General features: G+C 47.9%; 1 protein-coding gene across 1 annotated transcript in view; it reads right to left on the bottom strand.

Moving 5' to 3' along the window:
• SEZ6L (seizure related 6 homolog like) overlaps positions 1 to 25918 on the bottom strand; it is a 176784-nt gene that overhangs the window by 7138 nt on the left and 143728 nt on the right. The window contains exons 10-14 of the mRNA XM_049619574.1: positions 23200 to 23396; positions 17257 to 17451; positions 13826 to 14017; positions 6502 to 6696; positions 918 to 950 (exon numbers count right to left, since the gene is read on the bottom strand). Of these exons, the coding sequence (XP_049475531.1) occupies positions 918 to 950; positions 6502 to 6696; positions 13826 to 14017; positions 17257 to 17451; positions 23200 to 23396 (812 nt within the window). The remainder of the gene's footprint in view (positions 1 to 917; positions 951 to 6501; positions 6697 to 13825; positions 14018 to 17256; positions 17452 to 23199; positions 23397 to 25918) is intronic.

The raw sequence follows: 25918 nt of genomic DNA, 5'->3' as shown, positions 1-25918 counted from the left end.
ACAAAGTGCCCTCTCTTTTCCCTGCGGGGTGACTAATATATGGTCCTCTTCTGCACTTACACCTGAGCCCCGGCCCTGCCTGTGTGGATTACAATGTCATCTGTTGCAAGGGAGAGCAGCTAATGACACGTAATTCACACAGCCCCACACTCTGAGTGAATTACTTATTGTCAGAAAGCTAAGTGGCTCCAAAAATAATAATAAAGACTGCTTAACTGGTTACAACTTAAAACATGAATATATATATGGTTTTTTTCTGACACCACATCCCTGGTGAGTGGCTTTGTACCAAAGTGAATGGAAATGATGCAGCATGAAGAATGTTTTACGTATGGGAGGGGTTGCAAGGGAAGGAAACATAGAATAAAAGCCAAAACAAAATCCTGGCTAGCTTTTACCGTCCGTTCCCCATGAATAAATCTCACTTGGGAATTCCTAACAGGAGGAGGATCTAAAACCAGGAGGACACAGGGACAGGTAATTTGGGGAAGACAAAGACCAAAGGGAACACAGACCACAGGGCATCCGCCAGGCAGACCTTTCCCTCCCAAAGCCAGGGGGGTTCTCAGCACGGGAGGTGGGGCATCACTGGATTTAATTCCCCCAAACAACACCACGTGGGTGAAAAGTTGTACAACAGGGTTGTGCCTTTCTCAGGACCCTCTGATATTCTGACCCCATGTTCATAAGTGGTAGTAAATCCCTTTCAGGTCATAGTTAGGACCCTAGGTTGCAAATATGATGGCCTGGTTCTTTTACAATATGTTTTATTTTGAAATTATTTTCAGCAGTGTGAAGATGGGATTTCTGCTTTTTTTTTTTTTTAAGCACTTGGAGAAGAATATGCAAGGACCTGCCCTTGTTTTCTGCTATTAGCTTGATTTATTGGATTTTTTTTTTTTCATTATGGAACTCACCTTCTAATGCGTGTTCAAAGCTGTCTTGATTAACTGAAAGGGAAATTGGAAGCATTGGTTAATGTCAAGTGAATTCACTCTGCATGGAGTGACGGCAAAACATTAGGGGCAAAAGCCCACGCCATGCTTTGCTGAAGTTAGTACTAGGCTTTTCTTTATCTTGGGCTGCTGGAATTAGTGGAAATGCCTGGACACATTCCCTTCCCAGGGTCCTGAGAGATCGTGAGATAGATACGAAAAAGACAAGGATGACGGTGGTAATAGTGAACAATTACTGAACACTCACTGCATGTCAGACATTGTGCTAAGAGCTTTATACATGTATGTGCTCATTTAACCCTTACAACAATCTCGTTAGGCAGATGCCATCATCATCCCCATTTTGCAGATGAACAAACCGAGGCTCAGAGAAGTAAAGCAACTTTTCTGACCTCACACAGCTTCTGTGTGGATGGAGGCAGGCTTTACGCTCAAGACCGCTCGACCTTCCCCACCCTCTGCTTTTAATCACATAGTTCTGCCCTTTTATTGTTCCTTATGTAAGACAAAGATTGACCAACGGTGAGGCTCGAGACAGAGCCCCAAATCCAGAATCCAGCCAGAGGCGAAACTGTTTTCCTGCTTTGAAATACATGTTTATACGAAGCTTTCTGGTTTCCCTTCTATTCCATATTTATTTGGCTATTATTTATATTCTATGTAAAGCGATTTTCATTCACTGTCACAGACTAGAACTCTCTGGAATTCACTCATTTCCCTGTATTCCTTATACAAGTTCTCTGGAAGTTCAAGACGATAAAGACTGACATTCCCAGGTTTTGGCCCCAAAGACCTCATGGTAGCCGAGCACAGAAATATACCCACACGGATGTGTTTCAAAGATGCAAAACCCCAGGGCAAAGGGCTTAGATAAAAAGATTGCATTATAAAGGAGTGACAGGGGATGGTCACCAGAGGCCCAGCTGTACTCATGTCCTAATACTCAGACTTCCTAATCTGTGCCTTGGTCAAAGTCACTCTTTGACTTTAGTCATTACCATGTGATGCCAACTGAATCAGCCAGCTTACTAACTGACTGCAGGTGTCTCTGGAATTAGGGCAACAGGAAAATGGAGGGATGGGGACAGATGCTTCCTGACCAAGATACGAGCTGGACATTGGGTGCTTGTGTGGGAGTGCAGGGACTCTTACTGAACCTCAGAGCCAGAAGGAAGCCTTGAACTTGTGTCCCTTGGAGTGTGGTCAGTGGCTCCTGGGGCACATGCTAAAATGCAGCCTCCTGGGCCCTGCCTTTTCCTTTTATTTCACACAAAGAGGAACCAAGGTCGGAGAGGGAGGGTGGCTGGCTCAAGGGCATGCAGCTGGTCCACAGCAGAGTCAGGCAGAAGCCCCGCATCTGAGTCCCAGTCAGGTGGCTTTACATTGGCGCTCAGTCACCTTGCTAACTCCAGATCACAAAAAGTCCGTGCAGCCCACATTTTTTTGGAAGGGGAAGTGACTTCTCATTGCCTTACAGAGTCATGGGGTCTCAGGGGTAGAAATGGAGGGGAGAGAAGGATGTAAGGATCCCCCAAGATCCTTTCCTGCCAGAAACTCTGCTGTGCCTGAGAAAGAAAGTGGGGGGGAAGGGGGCCACTCACCTGCTGGGGCTTCAAGGGCTCACCTATCTTAGAACATAGAGGGTTCAGGGATTGAGCAACTTTTATCTTTTCGTATGTTTTTCATCACGTGTGTATTTTTGGATGGCAGTTTCATTTTCCCTTAAGATTGGCAACATCAAAAAAAAAAAATGATAGCATCCAATGCTGGCAAGGACGTGCGGAAAGGGACATTATCACCCATTATTAGAGGGGGGGCACGAATCACTATGGTTATGGAAAAGGATCTGGCAAAATCCACAAAAACTCAGCATCTACGGATCTTTGCCCACACCACTGATCCCAATTTGAGGAATGTGTCCTATTTGACGAGAAAAGTCAGCACCCGAAGATTCATGGGCAAGGGTGTTTCTGGGCAACACGAGACCAAACAAACAAGAACCCGGAAAAGAACCGGGAGATCCGTCCACAGAGGAAGGACTGGACGCATCATGATACATCCCAGCGTGGAATGATGGGCGGCAATGAAAAAGATAGGGCAGAAGCCACATTTTTCCTTTTTTTCCAACTTGACGGAGATGTGTGATCAGTGGGGAAAAGCAAAACACAAGGTAAGTATCCTTCGAAGTGTTTTTACTTGGAAACCAACATCCCCTGCCCCACCCCCTTCCCCGTGCAGTGTATCTATTTGTGTGAGTCCAAGGAACTGGGAGATGGGACACTGGGGGGTGATTAGTACTGGCTTCTGGGGAGGAAAGGAAGGGCTGGAGAACAGAAGAGAAGAGCTGCTAACGCTTTCCTTGCGGCTCTGATTTCTTCTACCTCTTGCACGAGATACTTTTGTAGCTAATCCAAAAAGAATATAAACAGTCCTGGGGCAGATCAAAAACGGCTTTTTAATCTATCTTAAACTTAGATTTCTTATAAAAAAAAACCTATTAATTTTCCTCCATGCAGAACTCTTACTAGCAACACCAGATTAATTTCTGTTACCGTCCATGTAGCACTTAGAAGGTTTACAGGAAATCTTAACCGGGGGAAAACATCCCCGTGTTTTAACTCTACAAAGCAGATCTCCTGTGCTATCGAAAATAAATTCGCACACAGGGCTGGATTTAGTCAAGACTAGGGCAGGAATTTGGGAGGAGGAAGGCAGTTTAAGGAATTTAAGAGGAGGAAGATAGTCATCTTTTTTTTTTTAAGTTTATTTATTTTGAGACAGAGACAGAGACAGAGACAGCGCAAGTAGGGGAGGGGTAGAGAGAATCCCAAGCAGGCTCTGCACTGTCAGCACAGAGCCCAGCGCAGGGCTTGAACTCGCGAAGCTGTGAGATCGGGACCTGAGCCGAAACAAAGAGACTAGACGCTTAACTGACTGAGCCACCCAAGCACCCCAGGAAGATAGTTGTCATAAATCCCGGTTGCTGATTCCTTATTTTTCTTTGCATTTCAACATGATCTCTTGCCCTCTTATTAAGAACTGCTTGTATAAAGACTTTGCTCTTGCAGGATAAACCCCTGCTCGACTCCAGGTGAGAACATCCTGCTCTAGGCCCGTGTTTCCCACATTTGCCAGATGCTAAGACTCACCGCGGATGCTAGTTACCCTGGCTCCCTGGGTCCTGCTCTAGACCCGGTGAAATTAGCATCTCCCCTGCAGGGACCCAGAAATCTGTTTATACTTGCACTCTGTGTTTGGAAATCACTGCCTTAAATGGTGCTCAAATTCGAAGTGTATTTGAGCAACCCAGAGCTTGTTACAATGCTTATTTTAGGGTCCTACCCCTCTGGTTCTAATTTTGTAGATCTGGGGTAGATTCCAGAATTTATTTCTTGTTTTTTAATGTTTATTTATTGAGAGAGAGAGAGAGAAATGCAGAGAGAGAGAGAGAGGGAGACACAGAATACAAAGCAGGCTCCAGGCTCCGAGCTGTCAGCACAGAGCCCGACGCGGGGCTCGAACTCACGAACTGTGAGATCACGACCTGAGCCAAAGTCGGACGCTTAACCGACTGAGCCACCCAGGCGCTCCAGAATGTGTTCCTAATAAACAGTCTGGGTGATTCTAATGCTGAAGTCACTGGCTGGTTGGAGGCTATCAGCCTAACAGCAGTGAAGCCCACCCTGACCCAGCCCACTGGAGAAGAGGCAGGATATTGACAATCAGGAGATGTGGGTTCAAGTCCCAGATTTGTCTCGTAACAGCTGTGTGGCTTTGAGACAGTCACTTAACTTCTCTGAGCCTCTCTTTTTGTAAAATGGGTACAATCCTTCATTTATCTTAGAGAGTGGTCCTAAGGCTTCAAATGAGGTAATTCAGGGAAAAAAAAAAAAACATTTAAAAAATTTGAGGTAAATTTCACATAACATAAAATTAACCATTGTAAAGTGTGCAATTTTGTGGCATTTAGCACACTCGCAATGTTGGGTAGCCACCGCCTCTCTCTCTTTCCAGAACATTCTCATCACCCCTAAAAGGAAACTTTGTACCAAAGAAGCAGTTACTCCTTTCTCTCCACCCAGCCCCCGGCAGCCACCAGTCTGCTTCCTGTCTCTACCAATTTACCGATTTTGGATATTTCATATAAACGTAATCATAGGATATGTGATCTTTTGTGTCTGGCTTCTTTCGCTTAGCATAAGGTTTTCAATGTCCATCCGGGCTATGGACACAGCAGCACTTTGCTCCTTTTCATGGTTGAATAATATTCCACCATAGGGATACGCCACATTTTGCTTATCCACTCATCAGTTGATGGACATTGGGGTTGTTTCCATATTTTGTGAACGATGCCTCTATGAATATTCGTTTACAAGTGCTGGTTTGAATACCTATTGGCAATTATTTTGTGCATATACCTAGGAGCAGAAATGCTGGTTGGAAAACATTTTTAAGACTCAGTGCTGAAGTTCATGAATAAGGCATGTGGGCATCCACTGAGGCGATGGGTTCCCAAATAGAAATGTAAAACTCCATGCTTCCCTTCTTGCTGGGGAGAGAATTCAGAGTATTCTGCCTGATTCTCAAGGGGGTTTTGACTCCATAAAAGGTTAAGATCTACTGGCCTAAAGCATTGAACGGCTTTAAGATATTGTTATTAATCGCACATCTTAAAGACTCAGATAAATGGATCCAAGTCTCACTGGGTATTCCAATTCTTAATTTCAATGATGAGGGTTTCACGGATTCTAAAATACATTTCGCTCTTGACCATCTCTGGGATGGGGCGTGTCTTACAACCAATGGCATGTTATTCACTCCACGGCCAGCAGGTGGCGCCCACGATGCCCGTGCCCCCGCCCCCACCGTGCACCCACCACAGCCTTTGGAGATTGGGTGCGAGCAGCTTGGGAGACCACCCCAGAGGCAACAGCGCAGCAGTTGTAACCCTTGGCAACCAAATGGTTGGGAAAACGGGGTGCAGGAGGTGGGAAATGTTTAAGCCACGTGACCAAAGAGGAGTCAAAAGCAGAATGGCTTTGCTTTATGATGAAAATCTAAGTTTTAAAGAGCGCCTTCAGGATAAAAAAAAAAAAAAAAAGTTAGACAGGGAGGGAGCCAAAGCATAAGAGACTCTTAAAAACCCAGAACAAACTGAGGGTTGATGGGTGGTGGGAGGGGGGGGAGGGTGGGGGATGGGTATTGAGGAGGGCGCCTTTTGGGATGAGCACTGGGCGTTGTATGGAAACCAATTTGACAATAAATTTCATATTTAAAAAAAAAGTTATAAAAATAAATAAATAAATAGCACCTTCAGTAAGTAAAAATAAAAATGCTAAGCCAGGAGAAGGCAGAGTGCGCCATAGTTTAATTGACAGCAATTTTTTTTCCCCCTTTCTCAGTGGTGCGGAAAATAATGGCGGTATCTTAGATTTAATGAAATACAGTGACTCAGCTTTTCTTCAGGCCAGGCTGAGAATCCTAAGAAGCCGGACCTGACATCTGCGGGGCCCTCCATCCCAGGGTCGAGAGTAGGTTTCTTTACCTTTACACACGGGCAGTGGCCCGTTCCAGTGGGATGGCTGTCCCAGGAGGCATCGAATGGTCACTTCGCCCATGAGCTCAAAGCCTTCGTAGCACATGAAGGTGAGGGACTCTCCCGGCAGGTAGAGCCTCTTGTACAGGATTTGGTACCCGTTTTCAGGCAAGCCAGGGTTATCACATGCCAGCGACTCCTCCGCTGAAATGCAAGCCCAAAGCAGCTCTGATGAGACGATGCAAATCTGTGGGGACGCCCACTCGCAGCTTGTCTGATCTGGCTTTGGCCGGCCTCTCCGTTACCATCTCCCTGCATTCCCCTCACATCCAACTGGTTCCCATTCCTCAGATCCATCGCCCCGCCTCCCACCTCCGGGCACATGTGGCACACGGGCACGGGCAGATGGCCTGGGCTGCGGAATCTGGGTTAAAATCTGGGTTCTACTATGCACGAGCTGTGTGACCGCCAGCAAGGGCCACACCCTCTCTGAGCCTCAGTTTTCCTCATCAGTCAAATGGAAAGAATGGTAGTATCTATCTCATAGGGATGTGGAAGATTAAATAAGACAATGAGTATGAAGTGTTTACAGCATGTTCTTGGCAGGTCACGGGTGCTCGGTAAATGATGGACGGATGGCAGTGTTGTTACATTATGAAATACTCTTCTCGTGCCTTACGCCCTACCTGCCCACCCCGCCCGGGTAAGTCTTGCCTTTCAATACTCAGTCCCCATTTCTCCTCCTCCAAGAAGCCTTCCCTGGTGCCCTCTACTCCAAATAGAGTCACTGATCTTTCAGTTCTTCCTCCACCCAGCAGTGAACACGCTGAGTGTATTTAATTATTTAGTATCTGTTTCCCTCCCTGGGGAGGAGCTTGTCAAGGCACGCTTGAAGCTCAGGGTCTGCTCTACAGTAGGACGATCCCATGTGAGCCTAAAGTATACAGTAGGAGCATCATAAATGACGCCTGGCAGCTTATGACTTCTTGGGGAGAGTTGAACCCATTCCTAGTTTAACCGATCCCAGGCTCTGGACTCCATTTTTCCTGCCCGTGACATAAATGGACTTGGACAACACCCCACCCTTAGCTGGGCAATGACATTCCCACTCCGAGGATATACCCACACTTTGGAATAAGATCATCTAAGGCAGGTTTTCTCAACGTAGATGCTACTGACGTTTGGGGCTGGGTAATTCTTTGTGGTGGAGCCATCCTGGCCTTTTCGGCTGTTGAGCAACGTCCCTGACCTCTACTCATTAGCTACGGGGAGCACCCTTGTTGTAACGACCAAAATTGTCTCCAGGAACTGCCACTGACAAATGTCTCTGGGGGAGGAGCCAACTCATCTCTGGTTGAGAATCACTGATCTAAGCTTTTAAACAATTCCGGTTGCAATCCGTGTGAACTTCCCCTGTTCTTTCTCAGGGATACAGCTGAGTTGGACTGACGGTATTAAACATAATCGCAAACCTACCCTCATTTCTATTTTTCTCTGCATTTCTCCCCTCTCCTTAACCGTAGAATTGTTTTTAGTATTTATTTATTTTTGAGAGAGAGCCAGAGCGCATGTGGGGGAGGGGCGGGCAGACAGACAGAGGGAGACACAGAATCCGAAGCCGGCTCCCGGCTCTGAGCTGTCAGCACAGAGCCCGATGTGGGGCTCGAACTCGTGAACCACGAGATCATGACCTGAGCTGAAGTCGGACGCTCAACCCGAGCCACCCAGGCGCCCCCCACCCACAGTTGTTTTTTTTTTTAAGTTTGTTTATTTATTTATGTTGAGAGAGAGAGGGAGGGGAGGAACAGAGAGAGAGGGAGGGAGAGAATCCCAAGCGGGCTCCACACTGTCCGCGCATAGCCTGACGTGGGGCTCGAACTCACAAACCGTGAGTTCATGACCTGAGCCGAAACCAAGAGTTAGATGCTTGAACAACGGGGCCACCCAGGCGCCCCTCAGATTCCGTAAGTTATTGCTATGGAATGGTTTGTAATATACCAAGCAAGAAAGCACTGAAACCGTGTGGTAATTAGCAACCAATGTTACTTGGGCGCCTGCTGTTCGGCAGACTCATTGCCACGAGCTTCCGTATTATGGTTGGCATGATCATTCTTACTGATGAGGACGCCAGTTTGTTCAGAGTCACACAGCTGGCAAGTGGCAGGGCTGGGATGCAAACACGGACCCGCGGGGTTTCAAGTCCTGTGCATTTAGTGGCTCTGCTGCAGTGGGGGGCTCTTCTTGTGGGCTATCATGAATTCCTCTGAGGTACTGCCTTCTCAGAGACAGGAATTTCTAAATGAACATGGGCCACCCAGCTGGAGCCCGGCATATGGGAGCCAAGGTGAGGCCGCTGGGGATGGCCCGGCGGTGGAAACTTTTACTACGGCCACAGTGTGGCCATGGGGGGCTCTGCCCCGGGCAGGCAGTCTCCCCGCCTTCCACCCGCAGTGTTCCGAGGGCAGGGCTGTGAAGAGCCAGGGCCTCGCGGGGAATCCCTAAATGCCTCCCTGGGGTGCCACCCATACAACCCTGGCTGAATGTGTCGGACCCACTACGTTGGGTGGTGTGGTTCATGTCTTCCGGACAGGAGCCTCAGAAGCCATGCACCATGTCACCGGCAAAGGAGGGAAGTCGCAACAAAAGCCTCCAGGTGCAATAAAGACCACATTAGTACTGCCAACAACAACGACGACCGTAATAGTAGCAAGTGCTGTCGTTGGTTGAGTGGGCTGGGCCTGAGGGATGCAAAATCCCACAGGATACAATCCTACTGAGTCACGTATTCGATTCTACGAACACATAAAGAGATCATTTCAATACGCTGCCACCAGTGCTGTGATCGGCGAAACTGTAGGAGCCATGGGAGATCACAGGAAGAGAAACATGACCTAGCCTAGGCAGTCAAGGAGGCCTTCCTGGAGGCGGTGATGCTGGGGTCTATTATTTCCTCCACAGACCTATCCTTCCTCCTTCCCTTTACAACAGACCTCAGGCTCCACGAGAATGTGGATCATGTCTGTTTATATGTCCCCACACGGTGCACGGAAGCACCCCTGGGGGTGCCACCGTCTGAGATTGTTTAAAAAATTTTTGAAAACAGACCCATGGGAGCTGTTCCAACATTAGATAGAGCTACATTCTTTCTGACGATGCCCCGTCTTTGCAAAGCTGGGTTTTATGCGGTGACTACGCGGAAAAGCAAAAACTATGATAAAATCAGTATGGAATGGAACGAAAGGGGCAGAGTGCAGCCTGTCACCAAAATATGAGAAATTTGCTGGAGCCCAAGAGGCACCCACATCCCTGTAGCTGTGACTCTAGTTATATAAGAATGCAATTAAGATCCAATCTTTTCATATGTGCGTCACTTTTTCAAATGACTACGGAGTTGTGAGTATATAGGCTACTGACGAAGCTGTTTGGACCAGACGACTTAACGAATGAAACCGTGAGGTATTCTGGCCCAGGGTATTTACCCCCAAAAATTCCTGAGATGGCAAAGGGTACTGTGAATTGCGAGGGTTTGGACGTGCCTGTGCCCGCATTTGAATAACCAAATGGACTGCTTCCAACCGCCCCGCCTGGGAGGGAGTATCATACCCCCCCTTTTTTTTTTGCAGCTGAGGGCTTGGAGGCCCAGAGAGGGCAAGCTACTCGCCCGAGGTCACCCAGCAGAGCTGGGGGTACGGGCCTGGCTGTGAATTCCACATACTTCTACTTTTGCTTGACCTGTCTGTCCTTAAAGGCACGAAAAGACATGGTTTTGAGTCCCCGCTGGACCCAGCTATGGCCTTGAGCAAGCCACCCTGAACAGGAACCGGAGACAGCCAGGGCTCTGTCTGCTTCGTGAGCTTGTTGGTGGAGGACCTTTGTCAAAAGCAGAGCGCTACAACTTTGCTCGGAAGCTGGGACTCTGCAGAACGATCAGGGTGGGAAACGATGCTTCTGGGCTTAGGCTTGGGTTGGAATCCTGGGCTCTCCCCTCCCCTGCTGTGTGACTTCGGGAGAGCTGCTCATTCTCTCTGGGCCTCCTTTGCCTGCTTTTAAGTGAACCCACCTACCACCCATACGTGTGTTCCAACCGTCTGAATGCCGGAGAAGGGCTTGCAGGGCAAAGGAGCCCATCCAGTGGGGCTGGTCCCCCCTGTTCCGTAGAGGAAACACTCCCAAACTGTGCACGCCTAACACACACATCCTTACAAACACCCTCAGAACCTAATACAACCTCCCTCTCTCACCCTGGGCCCCTGATGCCAGAACCTGACCATCATCTGCCTCGAATCTCCTGCCGGGCTCGCTTGCCTGTAACGGGTTCCTCTCTGGGCTTCCGGGAGCCTTGCATGTCTCCCAACACCCAGCTTGGCTTGTGACTCATTAGCACGGGTGTCAGGGAAGCCGTCACAATGGAGATTCTGGGGTGAGACAGTCCCGAAGGGAGGGAGGTGTGCGCCTCTCAGAAACCCAGCAGCCGGTGTAGCTCAGAGGGTCTTTGGAGGCTGTGCCTCATTAGTGAAGTGCCTTTTCTTCCTTCCTTGCTTCCTTCCTACCTTCCTTCCTTCCTTCCCTTTTTTTCTTTCTTTCTTTCTCTTTCTTTCTTTCTTTCTTCCTTTTCTTTTTCTTTCTTTTTTTCTTCCTTCCTCCCTTCCTTTCCTTTTTTCTCTTTCTTTCTTTCTTCCTCCCTTCCTTTTCTTTCTCTTTCTTTCTTTCTTTCTTTCTCTTTCTTTCTACCTTCCTTCCTCCCTTCCTTTCCTTTCTCTTTCTTCCTTCCTTCCTTTTCTTCCTTCCTTCCTTTTCTTTTTCTTTCTTTTTTTCTTCCTTCCTTCCTCCCTTCCTTTCCTTTCTTTTTTTCTTTCTCTTTCTTTCTTTCTTTCTTTCTCTTCCTTCCTTCCTTTTCTTTCTTTCTTTTTTCTTCCTTCCTTCCTTCCTTTCCTTTCTCTTTTTCTTTCTTTCTTTCTTTCTTTCTTTCTTTCTTTTCTTCCTTCCTTCCTTTTCTTTCTTCTCTCTCTTTCCTTCTTTCTTCCTTTCCTCTTTCTTTCTTTCTTTCTTCTTTCTTTCTGTCTTTCTTTCAATGCTATCTCCACCTTTCAGTACTTTTAAATAAGCTTTTATTTTTTGCTTCTCATCTCTGGGTCTCTGCAGCTTGACTGGTTCAAAGCGTTCTGATCACCCTTACAGTCACCAGGAGGAAATGGGAAACACATTTGGTTTCCTGGGCTGCTGTAGCAAAGTGCACTTGACCAGGGGTCGGGGGCGGGGGGCGGGGGGGGGCTTTGAACAACAGAAATGTATTGTCTCACAGCTCTGGAGGGTAAAAGTCTGAGGTCAAGGTGGCCATGGAGTCACGCTCCCTCTGAAACCTGGGGGGAAGGATCCTCCCGTATCCCCACCTGGCTTCCAATGGTAGCTTGGGCAATTCTTGGTGTTCCTCGACTGGTAAGCCTGGAATCACGCTCTCCCTGTGTCTCCATGTTCAATTTCCCTCTTCTTCTGAGGACACCAGGCACTGGACTGGTGCCCATCCCAATCCTGTGGGACCTCATCTTCACTTGACTACCTCTGCAAAGACCCTAGTTCCAAAAAAGGTCCAAGTTACGGCATCGGGGCCAGCCAACACTTCCTTCCAGGAGACACAATTCTCCCCATAACGTGGTGTCCATCTGGCCCAAAGGTCTGGGGACTGGAAGGGGATGTGCTTGGGGGTGAGGGCTTAGGGCCATGGGCTATAACTCCGCTGGGACATCCCTGCACGGGTTTGTGCCCTGCCACCTGCAGTGAAATAAGGGCGAGGGTAAAGCTGCTGGTAGGCACCCTGGACTCCAAGGCCGGTCCCAGCTCTGCTCATGGAACAGAGCTGTGACCTTGATCACATGTCCCTGTGGGTCTCAGTTTCCCTTCTAGGCACACATACATGCATCCACACATTTACAGATATGTACACAGTATGTGAATTTACACACCTATACGTTCACACGCGTATATAATCTGTTTAGCAATGTGTTTCGTACATTCAGTCAACAAAAATTGTTGTTACTTATTTTCCCATCTGAGGCCTGGTTTCTTTAGTATATTTGCACACACATACACACACACACACATACATATATATGCACGTTCACAAATGCATATCATGTGGTTAGCACAATGTCTTACACCATCGATAAATAATGACCATTATTGTCTGTAAAAGGGAGCCAACGTGTCTTGTGTCTGAATTACCCATCAGCTGTATATAGCATTTTACCTCCAAGATGCCCTTAGCTCTGAAATTCTAGGACTTGGACTAAAGAGGCAGATGGGGACCCAAGGTGTGCGGCCCAAGATTCTTTGTTCCGCGGGAACACCGAACAATAAAGTCTCCCTTTTCTGTGCAGAAGCCTTTAATGTTGATGTAGCCGTACTGGCAGCTTGGAGCCTGCCTGGGAGTCTCTCTCTCTCCCTCTCTCACTCTTTGCCCCTCCCCTGCTCGCACACGTGCACACGTGCTCACTCTCACTCTCCCTCTCTAAAAAATAAATAAATAAACATTAAAAAAAATATCAGCGTGGCTGACGGGTTCTCAGGTCCTCATATTTATTGTGTGAGGCTTTCCTCCTTCTGTGTAGCCTCTTGATTTCTCTAAGCGATGGTTCTGACCCCTGGCTACACATCGAAACCCCGGGGGAGCTTTGAAAAACCCCAGTGCTTGCACTACGCCCCAGGCCGGGAGCATTAGACTCTCCAGTGAGTTTTAAAACTTCTCGGGTGATTCCTCGTGCGGTCAGCCTGAGACCCCTGGACCACTGCCCTCCGCCTCCCCAGCTTGGCAAGAAAAGAATTCCTCCCTTGTCAGAGTGACTTCGGAAGCCTTTTTGTTTTTTATTTTTTTATGATTAAGAAAGCCCAAAAGTCTTTTCCTAACCCAACATTTGTGTTAGGGGTTTCACACAGATAAGGCCAAAGAGAGTTTAAGTCGGCCTGTTTCGTGTCCTGTGGACGGCCTGATTTTCAGCAGAGGCAGGCAGGTCTGGGTTTGACCCTGGCCTCCACTAATTAACTGGCTGTGTTTCACGGGGCAATGACTTGACTTCTCTGAACCTTAGTATTCCTCTTTTGAAATGGAGACAACAGTACAATGCTCACGAGGCTCCCTGAGGCGAAGGGAGGTGAATCCACAAATTTTACTGTAAACGACATGATATCCAATGCCTTCAATCTGCCAGCTGCGGCGTGGGATAGTAATAATAATAAACCCTCCCGAAGGCTGGAATGCGTGCTCCTAGCAGCCCAGCCCTCCACCACGAATACGAGGAAGCGGACCCACTCAGGCATCAAGTCAACACACAGGACTCACAAACGCAGTGGGGCAGGCGCGAGGTCCAGATGGGCGTGCCGGTCTCGCGGCTGTAGCAGGTCAGAAGAGAGCTCCCTTCCAGCACAAAGCCCGGGTTGCAGGTGTATTGGATGGTGGTGCCCACCAGGAGTACGGGATCCGAGATTAAGCGGGTTGAGTGGTCCACTTCCCCGGGGTCGGTGCAATACATGACTAGGGTGAAATCAGACCGGGAGGGCGTTAGGGCTCTGGATGATCACAGGTTTGCTGAGAGCTGTGGGATGACGTGGACAATTTCCTAACTCGGTTCTTTTCCTGTTTGGAAGATCATGCACCTGAGCCCATCAAAGGTGGCTGGAGAACAGGCCAGGATGAAACAGATTTGCATTTAATTCCACTTACAGGAAGCAGCCCAAAGAAATATTTGCATCAGGGCCCAAAGACCTACGTACGGGGTTGTAAATCATTGCACCGTGATTTGTAATGGTACAAAAGAGAGAGAGAGAGAGAGAAAGAGAGAGAGAGAGAGAGAGAGAGAGAGAGAGAAACAGTGTAGATCCTTTGACAGGGGAAGAGTTAAATACGGAACAGCCTTTCTATAGAATCCTGAGCAACCACCGAAGAGAACAGAGTGAGGAGCCCTTCACTGCTTTCTTTGTGGTGCTTGAATCTAGCAAAACAAGCACCCATTACTCTTCAATTAAAAAATCAATAGACATAAAAGGAAGACAGTAAACCAATTAAAAAAGAATGAAGGAGGACAACGTGTGACATGAAAAAGGGTCTGGATTTCTGAGCTGCAAAACGGCAGGCACAAGGCACTTTGTATACAGTGATCCCTGTTGTAGCAAAATATCGGTCTCTCCAGCTGTTTCTGTAGGGCTATCTCTCTGTCTATGTTTGCACGGGACACATGCACATACGTGTATCTGTGTAACACACACTGTGACTGGAACAACACAGAATAAACTTTTAAGAGCGGCATCATTTCTTGAGAGTGAGATCATGAGGGATTTTCACTTTGTACCCCAAAATGTTGCTACTGGTTGAGTACTGTAAGGAAGCACTTGCTGCTTGCGTGATGTTAAGATTCGGTTACGTACATCTTTTAATATCAAGAGTGTAGTTTAAGCGATGAACGAATGAAAGGCAGGCACCAAACCACACTCAGGACTTCTCAGGGGAGACCTCACTGTTCTGAGGACGTTCTCTGTTCTCATTTCACAAAAGAGAAGCCGCCGAGGTGGGTTGGTGGATCTCACTCGGTCTTAGATATGGAGCCCTGACAGGCAACCAGCGTGGGAACATAAACGCTGATACCCAGAAGGGGCCCAGTGCAGATTCACTGGCTTTAATTTGTGCCTTTTTCTGGTAAAAATTGAGACAGTTGAGAGTTTCCCACAGATAGCTAGCTTAGTCTCCTCCAAGCCTTTAAAACTCATTAACGTGGGGCGCCTGGGTGGCTCAGTCGGTTGAGCATCCGACTCTGGCTCAGGTCATAATCTCGTGGTCCGTGGGTTCGAGCCCCATGTCGGGCTCTGTGCTGACAGCTCAGAGCCTGGAGCCTGTTTCAGATTCTGTGTCTCCCTCTCTCTCTCTCTCTCTGCCCCTCTCCTACTCATACTCTGTCTTTCTCTGTCTCTCAAAAATAAATAAACGTTAAAAAAAACCCCTCATTAACACAATGTGTATCATCATTATTATTTAAAACATCTAAAATCATTATTATTAAAAATTTAAAATTATTATTATTCAAAAAATTTAAAAATCATTCCTCAAAAAATTTAAAAATCATGATTATTCAAAAACTGTAAAAATCATTATTCAAAATACTTAAAAATCATTATGTTTCAAAAAGTTAAAAGTCATTATTGTTCAAGAATTTGACAAATCATTGTTACCAAGAAAATTAAAAATCATTAGGACATGTATATTTAAAACACTATTTATTTTTTAGTTAAAAATTTTTAATGTTTATTTACCTTTTTATTTAATTTTTAAAAATGTAGAGTTTTGAGAGAAAGAGAAAGAGAGCACTTGCAAGTGGGGGAGGGGCAGAGAGAGAGGGAGACACAGAATCCGCAGCCGGCTCCGGGCTCCGAGCTGTTCTCACAGAGCCTGACGCAGGGCTCGAACCCATGAATTGTGAGATCCTGACCTGAGCCGAAGTCGAACACTTAACTGACTGTGCCACCCAGGCTTCCTATTGATTTATTTTTTTCATGTTTATTTTTGAGAAAGAGAGAGAGCATGAGCCAGGGAGGGGCAGAGAGAGAGGGAGACAGAGGATGCGAGGCTGGCTCTGCACTGACAGCAGAGAGCCTGGTGCGGGGCTCGAACTCACAAACCCATGAGATCATGACTGGAGCTGCGGTCGGACGCTCAACGGACTGAGCCACCCAGGAGACCCCGAAAACATTTTAAAAATCACAACATAGATCATGTTAATGTGCCTGTGATATGTCTCACCACACGTGCTGTCCTCCCTGTGGGCTTTTCATTTTCTATCACGATTCACACACGTGAACACAGACACTACGTAGTGTCGTGGAACAGGTGTTTATGCAGCCCATTCTGTGGATTTCTAGCAAGCTCTCTCCTGTTTCTCCCATTATAATTAACTTTCCTTGCCGCTGGAGTATTTCTGACAGGGATTGCCTGTAGCCCTCCCCTCCCCCCAACCCTTCCCCAATACCCTCTTTCTCTGCTGACACTTAATATTTCGTATCGTGCAACTGGTCACTCCAGGCAGGCTGAGCGGGTCTCCCGAAGTCTCCCCAAGGGTTCCCAGCAAATGGCTGCAGATTGGAGGCTTGTGTAGGAGGAGGTAGGAAGCCAATGGTTAGTGGGAAGAGACCACCCGCAAATTTGCCTCCCCCACCTCCACCAACTAAGGCTTCGGTGTAGAAACCAGAAGCACTTTCTTCTTGGCTGGCTTCTCGAGACACCAGACGCAGCTGTCACCGGCCACGCCTGGCCCTCACGCCTGATGTCATCTTGCAGCCAAGCAAGACCAATCCAAATGGGACCTGGGAGCCCCAGTTCGAAACTCCTAGCGCAGGTAGCTGGCTTCATCCAGATAGCCACCATTCCAGCCTCCTGGGTGCATTGGTCTTGCTTTGCTGCAGCAGGCATTTTAGCCACCAATCTGAATGACATTTTAATGCGGGCTTACATTCCCACGTACCGCACTCTACACCACTCCTTACTGTCTCGCACTCAGTCTATTTCACTCATTTCCATCATCTGCCAGGCTTCCGGAGGCACCTGGGTCTGACAGCCCTGCCCTTAGAGCCACAAGATGACAGCTGGGAGCAGTACCAGTGAGTTGGTGGGGTAAGAGGGAGGCCAGATCTGACAGTAAGTGATTCTGCGGCATCTACATGAAAAATACTCCATGGGAGGGATTCACCACCCCCCGACCTAGAAGAAGAAAACCGGAGGACTCTTACTTTTCTCACAAAATGGGGGGTCGCTGCTCCAGCTGAGGTCCCACTGGCAGGTGAGGGTGTCACTCCCCACGATGTCATAGCCGGGGTCACACTGGTAGGTGATTCGGGCTCCTCTCACAAGCTCCGTGTGAGAGGTGGTTTTCCAGCCGTTCTGGATCTCGGGCAAGTCTGAGCAGGAGTCATTCCTTGACACCTCTTTAAAACAAAAACATCGTCCTTGGGTGAGGAGGTGAGCCTTTCTATGTGGGGTTCCCTTTACAAGGTCAGAGGAAAGGCGCAAACAGAAGAAAAGGTCTCCAGAAAGAAGTAACCCACTTCAAAAAAATCCCTTAAATTGCAAGAACTCTGCTCCAGCGGGATCTTTACGATGAGCTTTTCCCCATGGGCCACTGAGCCTATCAAGCATTCTTTTGGTTTGACAAAGTCAGTGTAGGATTTAGAACGAGACAGAATCCTAGCTCTGACACTGACTAGCAACGTGATTTGGGGGACAGCCACTTCTCTCTGGGTCTCGGGTCCTTCCCTTCCATGATGCCCGCCCTCACCCCATTATTCTCACCTCCAGGAATTCACACTCTCCTGTACTCCCTGCAACACCAAACAGGGCTGATGTGCACAGCCAATGGACTATTGTAGAAGTGATAATGTGTGATTCCGGCACCTAGATCATCAAAGATGTTGAGAGGCTCTCCCCTTGCTCTTTGGAGAAAGCAACTGCCACGTTGTGAGGATGCTGGGGCAGCCCTCTCTAGAGATCCATGTGGAGAGAATCTAAGGCTTCCCACCAACAATGGGCATTGACTTGCTAACCGCATGAGTCAGCCATATTGGAAATGGCGCTCCCAGCCCCAAGCGGTCAAATGAGTGCAACCCCAGCTGACACCGTGAGTACAAACCCATGAGAAATCCCAAGTCAGGACCACCCAGCACGAACTGCTGAATTCCGGGCCCACAGAAACTGTGAGATCATAAATGTGCACTGCTAATTTTAGGGGGTGGGGATAATTTGTTACACAGCAATGGTAGCTAACACTCCCAGCCTCATCCTAAGACGGTCTGTAAGTACATGGGTCTGATGGATTTGTGATATATATTTTTGCAATATGGATTAAGAGAAACACTCAGCTGTGGAAATAAAAATAATTATTGGTGCATTCTTCCAATCATGTTGCAAACCATCAGCGAACGTTAAGTGCACTCCCAAAATATGCTACTCCCAGCTCATTACCATAGAGTCTTCCCTTGGAATAATCCCGCTTTCCTTCGGCAAATCCTCGTTACTGAGCCAGCAACCCAAAGCCTGACCTTGCTTCCAAGTGCCCACTGCACAGATTTTTGAGAAGTGAGCTAATGATGCTGTGCAATGAATCCGCAGCTCTCATGTGCTTTTGCGGAAAGCAGAGTGTACCTTCGCTGTCCGTAGGAAAGTCATTCTGAGAAAAAAGCGATGGCTTTTCCTGGGATTTCATCATGACTTTATTTGGGGAACAGAGATCTCACGGGTGTCTGCCAGAAGAAGGGGAGAGGGAAATGGCTCCTGGAGTTGCTTCGTGGGGAACAGGAGCCTCTATATTTAGGCCTTTGAAAAATCAGCCAAGCCCAGGATTTAGGACACAGCTGCAAATGTTCAAGCTATGGATGAAAGGGGAGAAACGGGGGCAGATACTGGATATATGGTTTGCCTGTGCCAAGTGCTCGGAGGCGGAGAAAGGTTTGCTTGTCTGACTTTTCAGTCCGAGCCAGCATGGCTACACGCTCCTGTGAGACCCACCATCTCCTTTGCAGTGCTCACATTCTTGATTATCAAGTTGGAGCCGCCATGACTCAGATCTTGGCCCCAACGTTCACTAATTAGCTGGCCTTGGCTAAGTCACATAGCCTTCCTGTTCTTTGGTTACTAGACTCCACCCCCGGAGACCCTGATTCAAGAATTTGCACATTTACCCAGCACCCCAGATGGAGGTTCCAGCCTTATGGGCCCTTAACTTTGTTAAGAATGAGAAAGCTGGCCTAGGAGTTGGAGGACCTCCCTTCGGGTCTGTCCTTCTTTTAGAAGCTGTGTGATTCCAGTTATGTTGATAAACATCTCTGAACCTCACTGTCCTCAATCATAGAGTTGAGATCAAGAATTATGACCCTGGGGGTGCCTGGGTGGCTCAGTTGGTTAAGTGGATCCTGCTTGGGATTCTCTTTCCCTGTTTCTCTCTCCCTCTCCTGCTCACATTTGCATACACGCTCTCTCTCTCTCTTTCTCTCATACTCAAAATAAATGAACTTGAAAAAAGAATTATGACCTTGTCTATCATTTAAGGCAATGTGAAAACTAAATAATGTGCAGGATATGACACTAAGATGAGTTTAAATTTTTTTTTTAATTTTAGAGAGCGCACGAGTGGGAGAGAAGGGCAGAGGGAGAGAGAGTAAGAGAGAGAATCTTAAGCAGGTTCCATGCTCAGCATGGAGCCCAATGTGGGGTTCAATTCCACAACCAAGGGGTCATGACCTGAGTGGAAATCAAGAGTCAGATGCTTAACTGACTGAGCCACCCCAGCACCTCACTAAGATGAATTTTGTATGGTTTTATTGATTTGTTTGACTAAGATTTTGTGAGCACTTATTATATGCCAGGCACTAGGAATATGAGGATCTGAAGTCATGGTCCTAGGCTCATGGTCAAGAGCAGCATCATGGTCCAAGTTTTGGGCAAAAGAAAATACTCAAATGCACTGAGTACATGCCTCCATTAACCAGTCTTATTCTCATGGCAGACATCACTAATCGATCATCACAATCTCTTTCTTTGAGTCAGACCAAAACCTCCAATCCTCAACACAGACTCCCAGGAATTACTGTCATTTGATTGGAGTTGACCTACAATATGGAGCGTATTTATTGCCCTAGGATTGGAGGAATAAACACACAAGTGACTAATATCTTTTTGAAAAACTCACCCATCTCTGCTTTTTTATTCCCTTGCCTCCATGCACTTTGGCCACAGACACCAGCAAAGCACAAGAAACAGTGAGGAGAACGGTTCTTTGCTCCTGTCTGGGGAAAGCTGAATTATGGGAGATCAGAATCATGTAAGCCCTGTGTGTTTCTGTAGAAGGTTCTGCAGCAGTCTTAGCAGATTAGCCTTGGCCGCATTGCAGAGGTAGGTATTGGCCTAGAGATCAGTCTAGGGGCTTCAGAAATCTCTAGATGACCGTGGAAACCCCTGACCCTTCCATGTGACCTTTCAGTGCAATGAGAATTGCATCTATGCCTAGTTAAACCCAGGATAGCAACGACCTCCCCCATGCCATAGCAGACGGCATTGGGCGATCATGTCATTCGTCTCCCACTGACTTCAGGCGTGGCCTCCTTGGAGTTCTTTTCAACATGATCTTCAACACAGATAGTCACAAGCAATTGACAGCATCAGGATTAAATGCAGAAGCCCACCTGCCTTCCCTGTGAAATCGAGCGTGTGTTTCTTTAACAGAAAGAAGAACACAACTGTTCTCTTTTTGTGTTACCCACATTAGCCAGGCTCTGTGTCCCTAAAACCCCACTGGCCTCTCCCACGGAGGCAGCATGTGATCCTGACATTGTTAATGGGACCGCCTCCCCCACTTTCGCCAGCCAGAGAAAGAAAGGCAGGGAGAGCTGTCTATGCATCCTTGGGTCCTGGAGCCTAGTGCAGGGCCTGGCACATATGGAGAGACTCTTGGGAACCAAACTCTCTGGAAAATGGAGATAATGAAATAAAATAATGTATGTAAGAGTGCCTGCCAAGTGCAAGTCGTCACGCAAATCTAAAGTTTCAGCTTCAATAAATAGGAACACCTCCTCTTCAAGATAGTGCCAAAGTGAACATTGGCCAGACTTCCGGGTTAACCTTGAGCAGCCTTGCACAGGGTCAGATTTCCGCCACCAGGCTGAATGCAGTTTTGGAAGGCTGACTCAGGCACCAGAGGGGACAAATGAGCAAAACCATGACCTCATCTTCCAACTGGGAGGCGGAGGGGTGGGCAGGAGGAGAAGAGAGGGCTAAGGAGAGAGACTGAAGCCAAGCCACCAGAAACTCTCCTTCCAAAGGCAGCTGACTCTGGAGGGCACCTCGCCTAGATAGCCAGCAAGAGCTGTTCTGCTATGCCCAGCTTCCCCCTCGCCCCAGTAAAAAATGGAGAGCCCATGGAAAGTGGCAGCAGTAACACTCTGAAAATACTTAGCAGTACAATCAAGGGAAGAAAAGGCCCCAGAGAAAGATAAAAGAGAAGATCAACACTTGTGTCTGCCTCTCTGAGAGTAGCAGAGCGGGAAGGGATGAGAAATGTCTACCAGCCAGAAACGAAGAAACCAAAAAAGCCAGGGACTTGTTTTCACATGCATGCGGCTCTTTGAGGCAGCCAATGGTCAAAGGAGGGGCTTGTATTTTAGAGGCAAGAGGTGGTACACAGCAGACACTTTATATTAGGATGGACGGGCAAATCTTCGAGCCAAAGGGAAGAGGGAACCAAAGACACGGAATCTGGATCAAGCTAGAGGGTCTTTGGTGGTGGGCATGGTAGTGCGGAGACTGGAAGAATGAGAGCTCCTTTATCCCCCTTTTCCATATGGGAAATCGAGGTGTCCACCTAGCTCCTAGGTGACACAAGTGAGTTTTCCGATTGCTGGCTGCATCTTGCTCATTGAAATCCTCAGGGCACAACCACCCACCATCTTGGATGCCAAAAGAGGTTAGGTCTTGAGTACCCCCTGGTGTCTCCCAAGTTCTCTGCTATTGCCAAGAAGATCAGGTGCAGAGAAACACTAAGAGTGGGGATTCAGGAAGCCTGTGGGTGAGCCTCAGGTGTGCGAGACACTGGGACAGCTGTGGTTCCATCTCCTGGGATGGGCAGAGGGACAGGAGCAGCAGCGGAAACTCCTGGGTGGTGGTAGGGGTGGAGGTATGGATGGAAAGAGTTCTGTATGGGTCATGTTAAATCTGAGATTCCGGTTACACATGCAGAAGGGTAGTTAGCAGGGAGTTGAGTAGATAGTTCACGGGAGAGGTCAAGGTTGACGGTATGAATTAGGGGCCAATGGAACACAGAGAAGTATTGCTTGCAACCATGGGACTGGACGACAGGGCACATGGGTGAGTCTAGACAGAGGACAGGACTCAGGACGGAGTTGGGACCCTCCAGCATTCAGAGGTTGAGCAGAGAAGGGTGACTGCCAGCAATGAAGAAGGGGGGTTCATAAGTGGGGGATGCGGAGGGAAGGCTGTGGATGGAAGAAACAGTAAGAAGAGAGTGTCGGATGGTCAAGCGTGAACTTAGCCTGAACTTCACAGCAGGTGTTTTTTGGATTTTGTTTGTTTGTTTGGACACGAAGGGGACAGAAATGGTTTGGAAGCCGTATTGAAGATCAAGGAAGACTCCTCTTGCCTCTCTTATGTCCCGCGGGACTGGAGGTGGAGGGCAAGTGCCTTCTGCATTCAGTGGGGCTGCAGGGGAAGAAGAGACCTTAGGAAGAGCCAAGCTTCAGGTCAGGCAAGCTGATGGAGACAGGGCTTTGAGAAGTCACAAACACAGGAGAGTTTGCTGATGATATAAAATCCCAGCTGACTGCCAGGGGAACACTGTGACTCTGAAAGTCATGAGGCATTATCTACTGAGTCCTGGTATGAAGCCTCTGGAGCAGCTATCAGTTTTTCCATTTTACAGATGACAAAAAGGCTCAGAGAGGCCAAGCGACTTGCCCAAGATCCCACAGCCACTGATAGCAGCACTAAAACTCAAAACCTGGTCCTTCCAACCAGAGAGTCCAAATGCTTAAAAACTACATACATTTACTGTGCCAATATAGCACAAAACCCCCACAAAGACTCATCTAGAAGAAATCATCTAAACACACACACACACACACACACACACACACACGCACATACACAAATTGACGGGAGGAGACACTTACCTATGTAGTTCATGATGAATCCCTGGCCCTTCCCAAAGATGAGGCCGGCAGGGTCTGAGTGGAACTGGATGGTTAGGTCTGGCGTGGACGAGTACAGCTTCTGGGGGCCGCTGTTCCCAAGGTACTGCCCCAAGATGTGAGGCATGACCTCATCGCCGTCATAGATAGTCAGGATGTCGCTGTTGCTCAGGTTCAGGCTTGGGGGCGGGACAGAGAGAAGAGGAGAGGTCTCGTGAAACACAATCACGGGAGTACGACAAGCCTTTGATTTAGTTTTTCAGGCAACACACATGTTCCCGAGGCATCCTAGGTAGCAGGTGCTAGGCTAGGAACCTGGGGGGAGGGAGGCATGGATCACAGATGTGACCGGGGCACGCTGATCCTTCCCACGAGCACACACGGTGCCTGGGTTTGGGGAGGGACTGGGCTTTTGAAGACTCACGCAGGAGATGGTCTTTCCTGCAAGGAGGTCTTTGCACAGTCGCACACTGCATTGTCGGTAAAATTGCCTCCAATGCTGGTGACGCTAAGGGCCGGGCACTGGGCTACATGCTGGGGGTGCGATACGGGCCTTTCATCCTTTGATGCAGAGCAAGCTGCCTGCTTGCTAATTAGAACCTGCATTTTCATGTCAGGTGAAATGATCCTTCCATTCATCATGTGACAAAGTCCTCAAAATCAAAGCCAGGTATCTATTATGTGTAGGGGATGGGGCAGAGGGTGGGATGGGGGCACCTTACTCATGAAATGTACTCAAACCTGCTGTCAATATTCATAACAGGAAAGGATGACACATTGTCAAAGACGTGAATGAAAGAAAGCACCTTGACACTAAATATCAGGACTGCAATGGACAGTTAATAATCCAGAAAGCACTTCAATGTGCCAGAGAAACATGTGTTATGTTAGGTGTGCCAGATAAAATTGATCTCTGATTGAAAGAATGCCAGATAATTCAGTGTTGGCTGGAGACAGCTATTAACTTATGCCTCTTCCCTTCTATTCTCCTTCTTCCCTTCCCTTTTACATCTTTACCCTCTTCTTGTGTCTCTCTCTCTAATATTTTTAAACACCTACTAGATGCCAAGCTGTGCTCACAAGAACCACAGAGGGGTGGTATATTTAGACTAGGAAGGAAACCAGGCTTTGTGGTAGCAGTTACAATCAACGCACGTGCAGAGAGAGGAAACTGGGGGCATCATGGCGGCCTCCCTGGAAGAGGTGATGCTTCCTGTGGATGCTCAAGAAAGACTGGAGGGCTATAAGGACACAGAAGGCTGGAGGGCTGTAGGATCCAGACCCTGAAGGGCTTAAGGAGCCAAGTTTATGTGTCTGGATGTCATCTTGCTTGGGATAAAAGCAGCTACACACTGCCTGAGGAGATGCATTCCAGGAAGTGGCCCTGAGCAAAGTTCCTGGAACTCATGCAGGAGTGACAATAGCCATCCCTTGTGACAGCTTCATCCAGTGCCCATGGGCAGGGGTGGTCAGGGAGGGTGGAGGAGGGTGGAAACCACCCATGGTGGTGCTTCCAGGAGAAGGAACAAAAACGACAGAAGCACAAGGAACACTGTGGAAGTGGTGTTCACAGAGGGCAGGGGGTGTATTTTATTCCCCGGCATCTCTCACATTTCTCAGGCAAACTTGCCCAAGGGCTGATTTAGGGACGTTTTTAACTGTCCCCATAACCTCCATCGGCTTCTGTGGCACCACTTTCCTAATAAAAGCTGTCCACTTGCTTTGCATGTGTGGCTTCAAGACAGAGCCATAGACTCATCATACCCTCTGCCAGTTTCCAGCTAAGGCTATCCAGCCTCCAACCCCTATTGTACTGAAATTCCGGAGTTGCCGCCTTCTCTTGCACATATCGTAGGTGCTCAATATATGCTATGGTATGAAAGAGCCTGCCAGAAAGTCTATCTTACAGCAGAAATAGTGAGGTTGATGTCAGCTCTTGACCTGTGATAGGGAAGAGCCTCTTAACTCTAAGAACCATGAAAACATCAATCATTCATGAAAGGGGCTGGATTAGGCTGGTGGGAAACATGGTGGATCGCCAATATTTATTCCGAAAGCTGACTTCGCAGCCGGTCTGCTGGTAACAGTGGGTTCCAGAGAGTCTGCAACTTGTCTTTACTCTATCATTCATTTCAATGATCTAAATGCAGTGGAAGCATCTCCAAGGATGCAAATAGCTTTCATTTGAAAATCCTAGCATCGCTCTTTGTCCTTTGTAAAGCAGGAAGCGGTGGTGCGCTGGAAAGAGCACGCTGCCTTGGAAATCAGAAGGCTTTGGTTTGATTCCTGGCTCTGATACTTGCACGGAGGGCATGTGGTTTTTCTGATGTTCCTTGTCTGTGAACTGGGCTTAATATTTCTGGTCTATGTCATGGGCTTTTGGAGTGAGATAAGGCATGCTGAAAATCTGGGATCAAATTCTAAATCCACTGACAGCACCTGAGCAAGTCTGGTCAAGTCATTTGAATGTTCTGTCATTATGAACATCACCGCCATCAACCTCACCACCATCATCACCACCACCATCACCACCATCACCACCATCATCACCATCACCCTCACCACCATCATCATCACCACCATCATCATCATCATCACCACCACCACCATCATCACCACCATCAACCTCACCACCATCATCACCACCACCATCACCACCATCACCACCATCACCATTACCATTGCCATTATCATCACCACC

This window comes from Panthera uncia (genome assembly GCF_023721935.1).
Source record: "Panthera uncia isolate 11264 chromosome D3 unlocalized genomic scaffold, Puncia_PCG_1.0 HiC_scaffold_8, whole genome shotgun sequence".
NCBI classification, from domain to species: domain Eukaryota; kingdom Metazoa; phylum Chordata; class Mammalia; order Carnivora; family Felidae; genus Panthera; species Panthera uncia.
The sequence above is the reverse complement of the archived record's forward strand: the minus strand, read 5'-3'. Positions and strand labels throughout refer to the sequence as shown.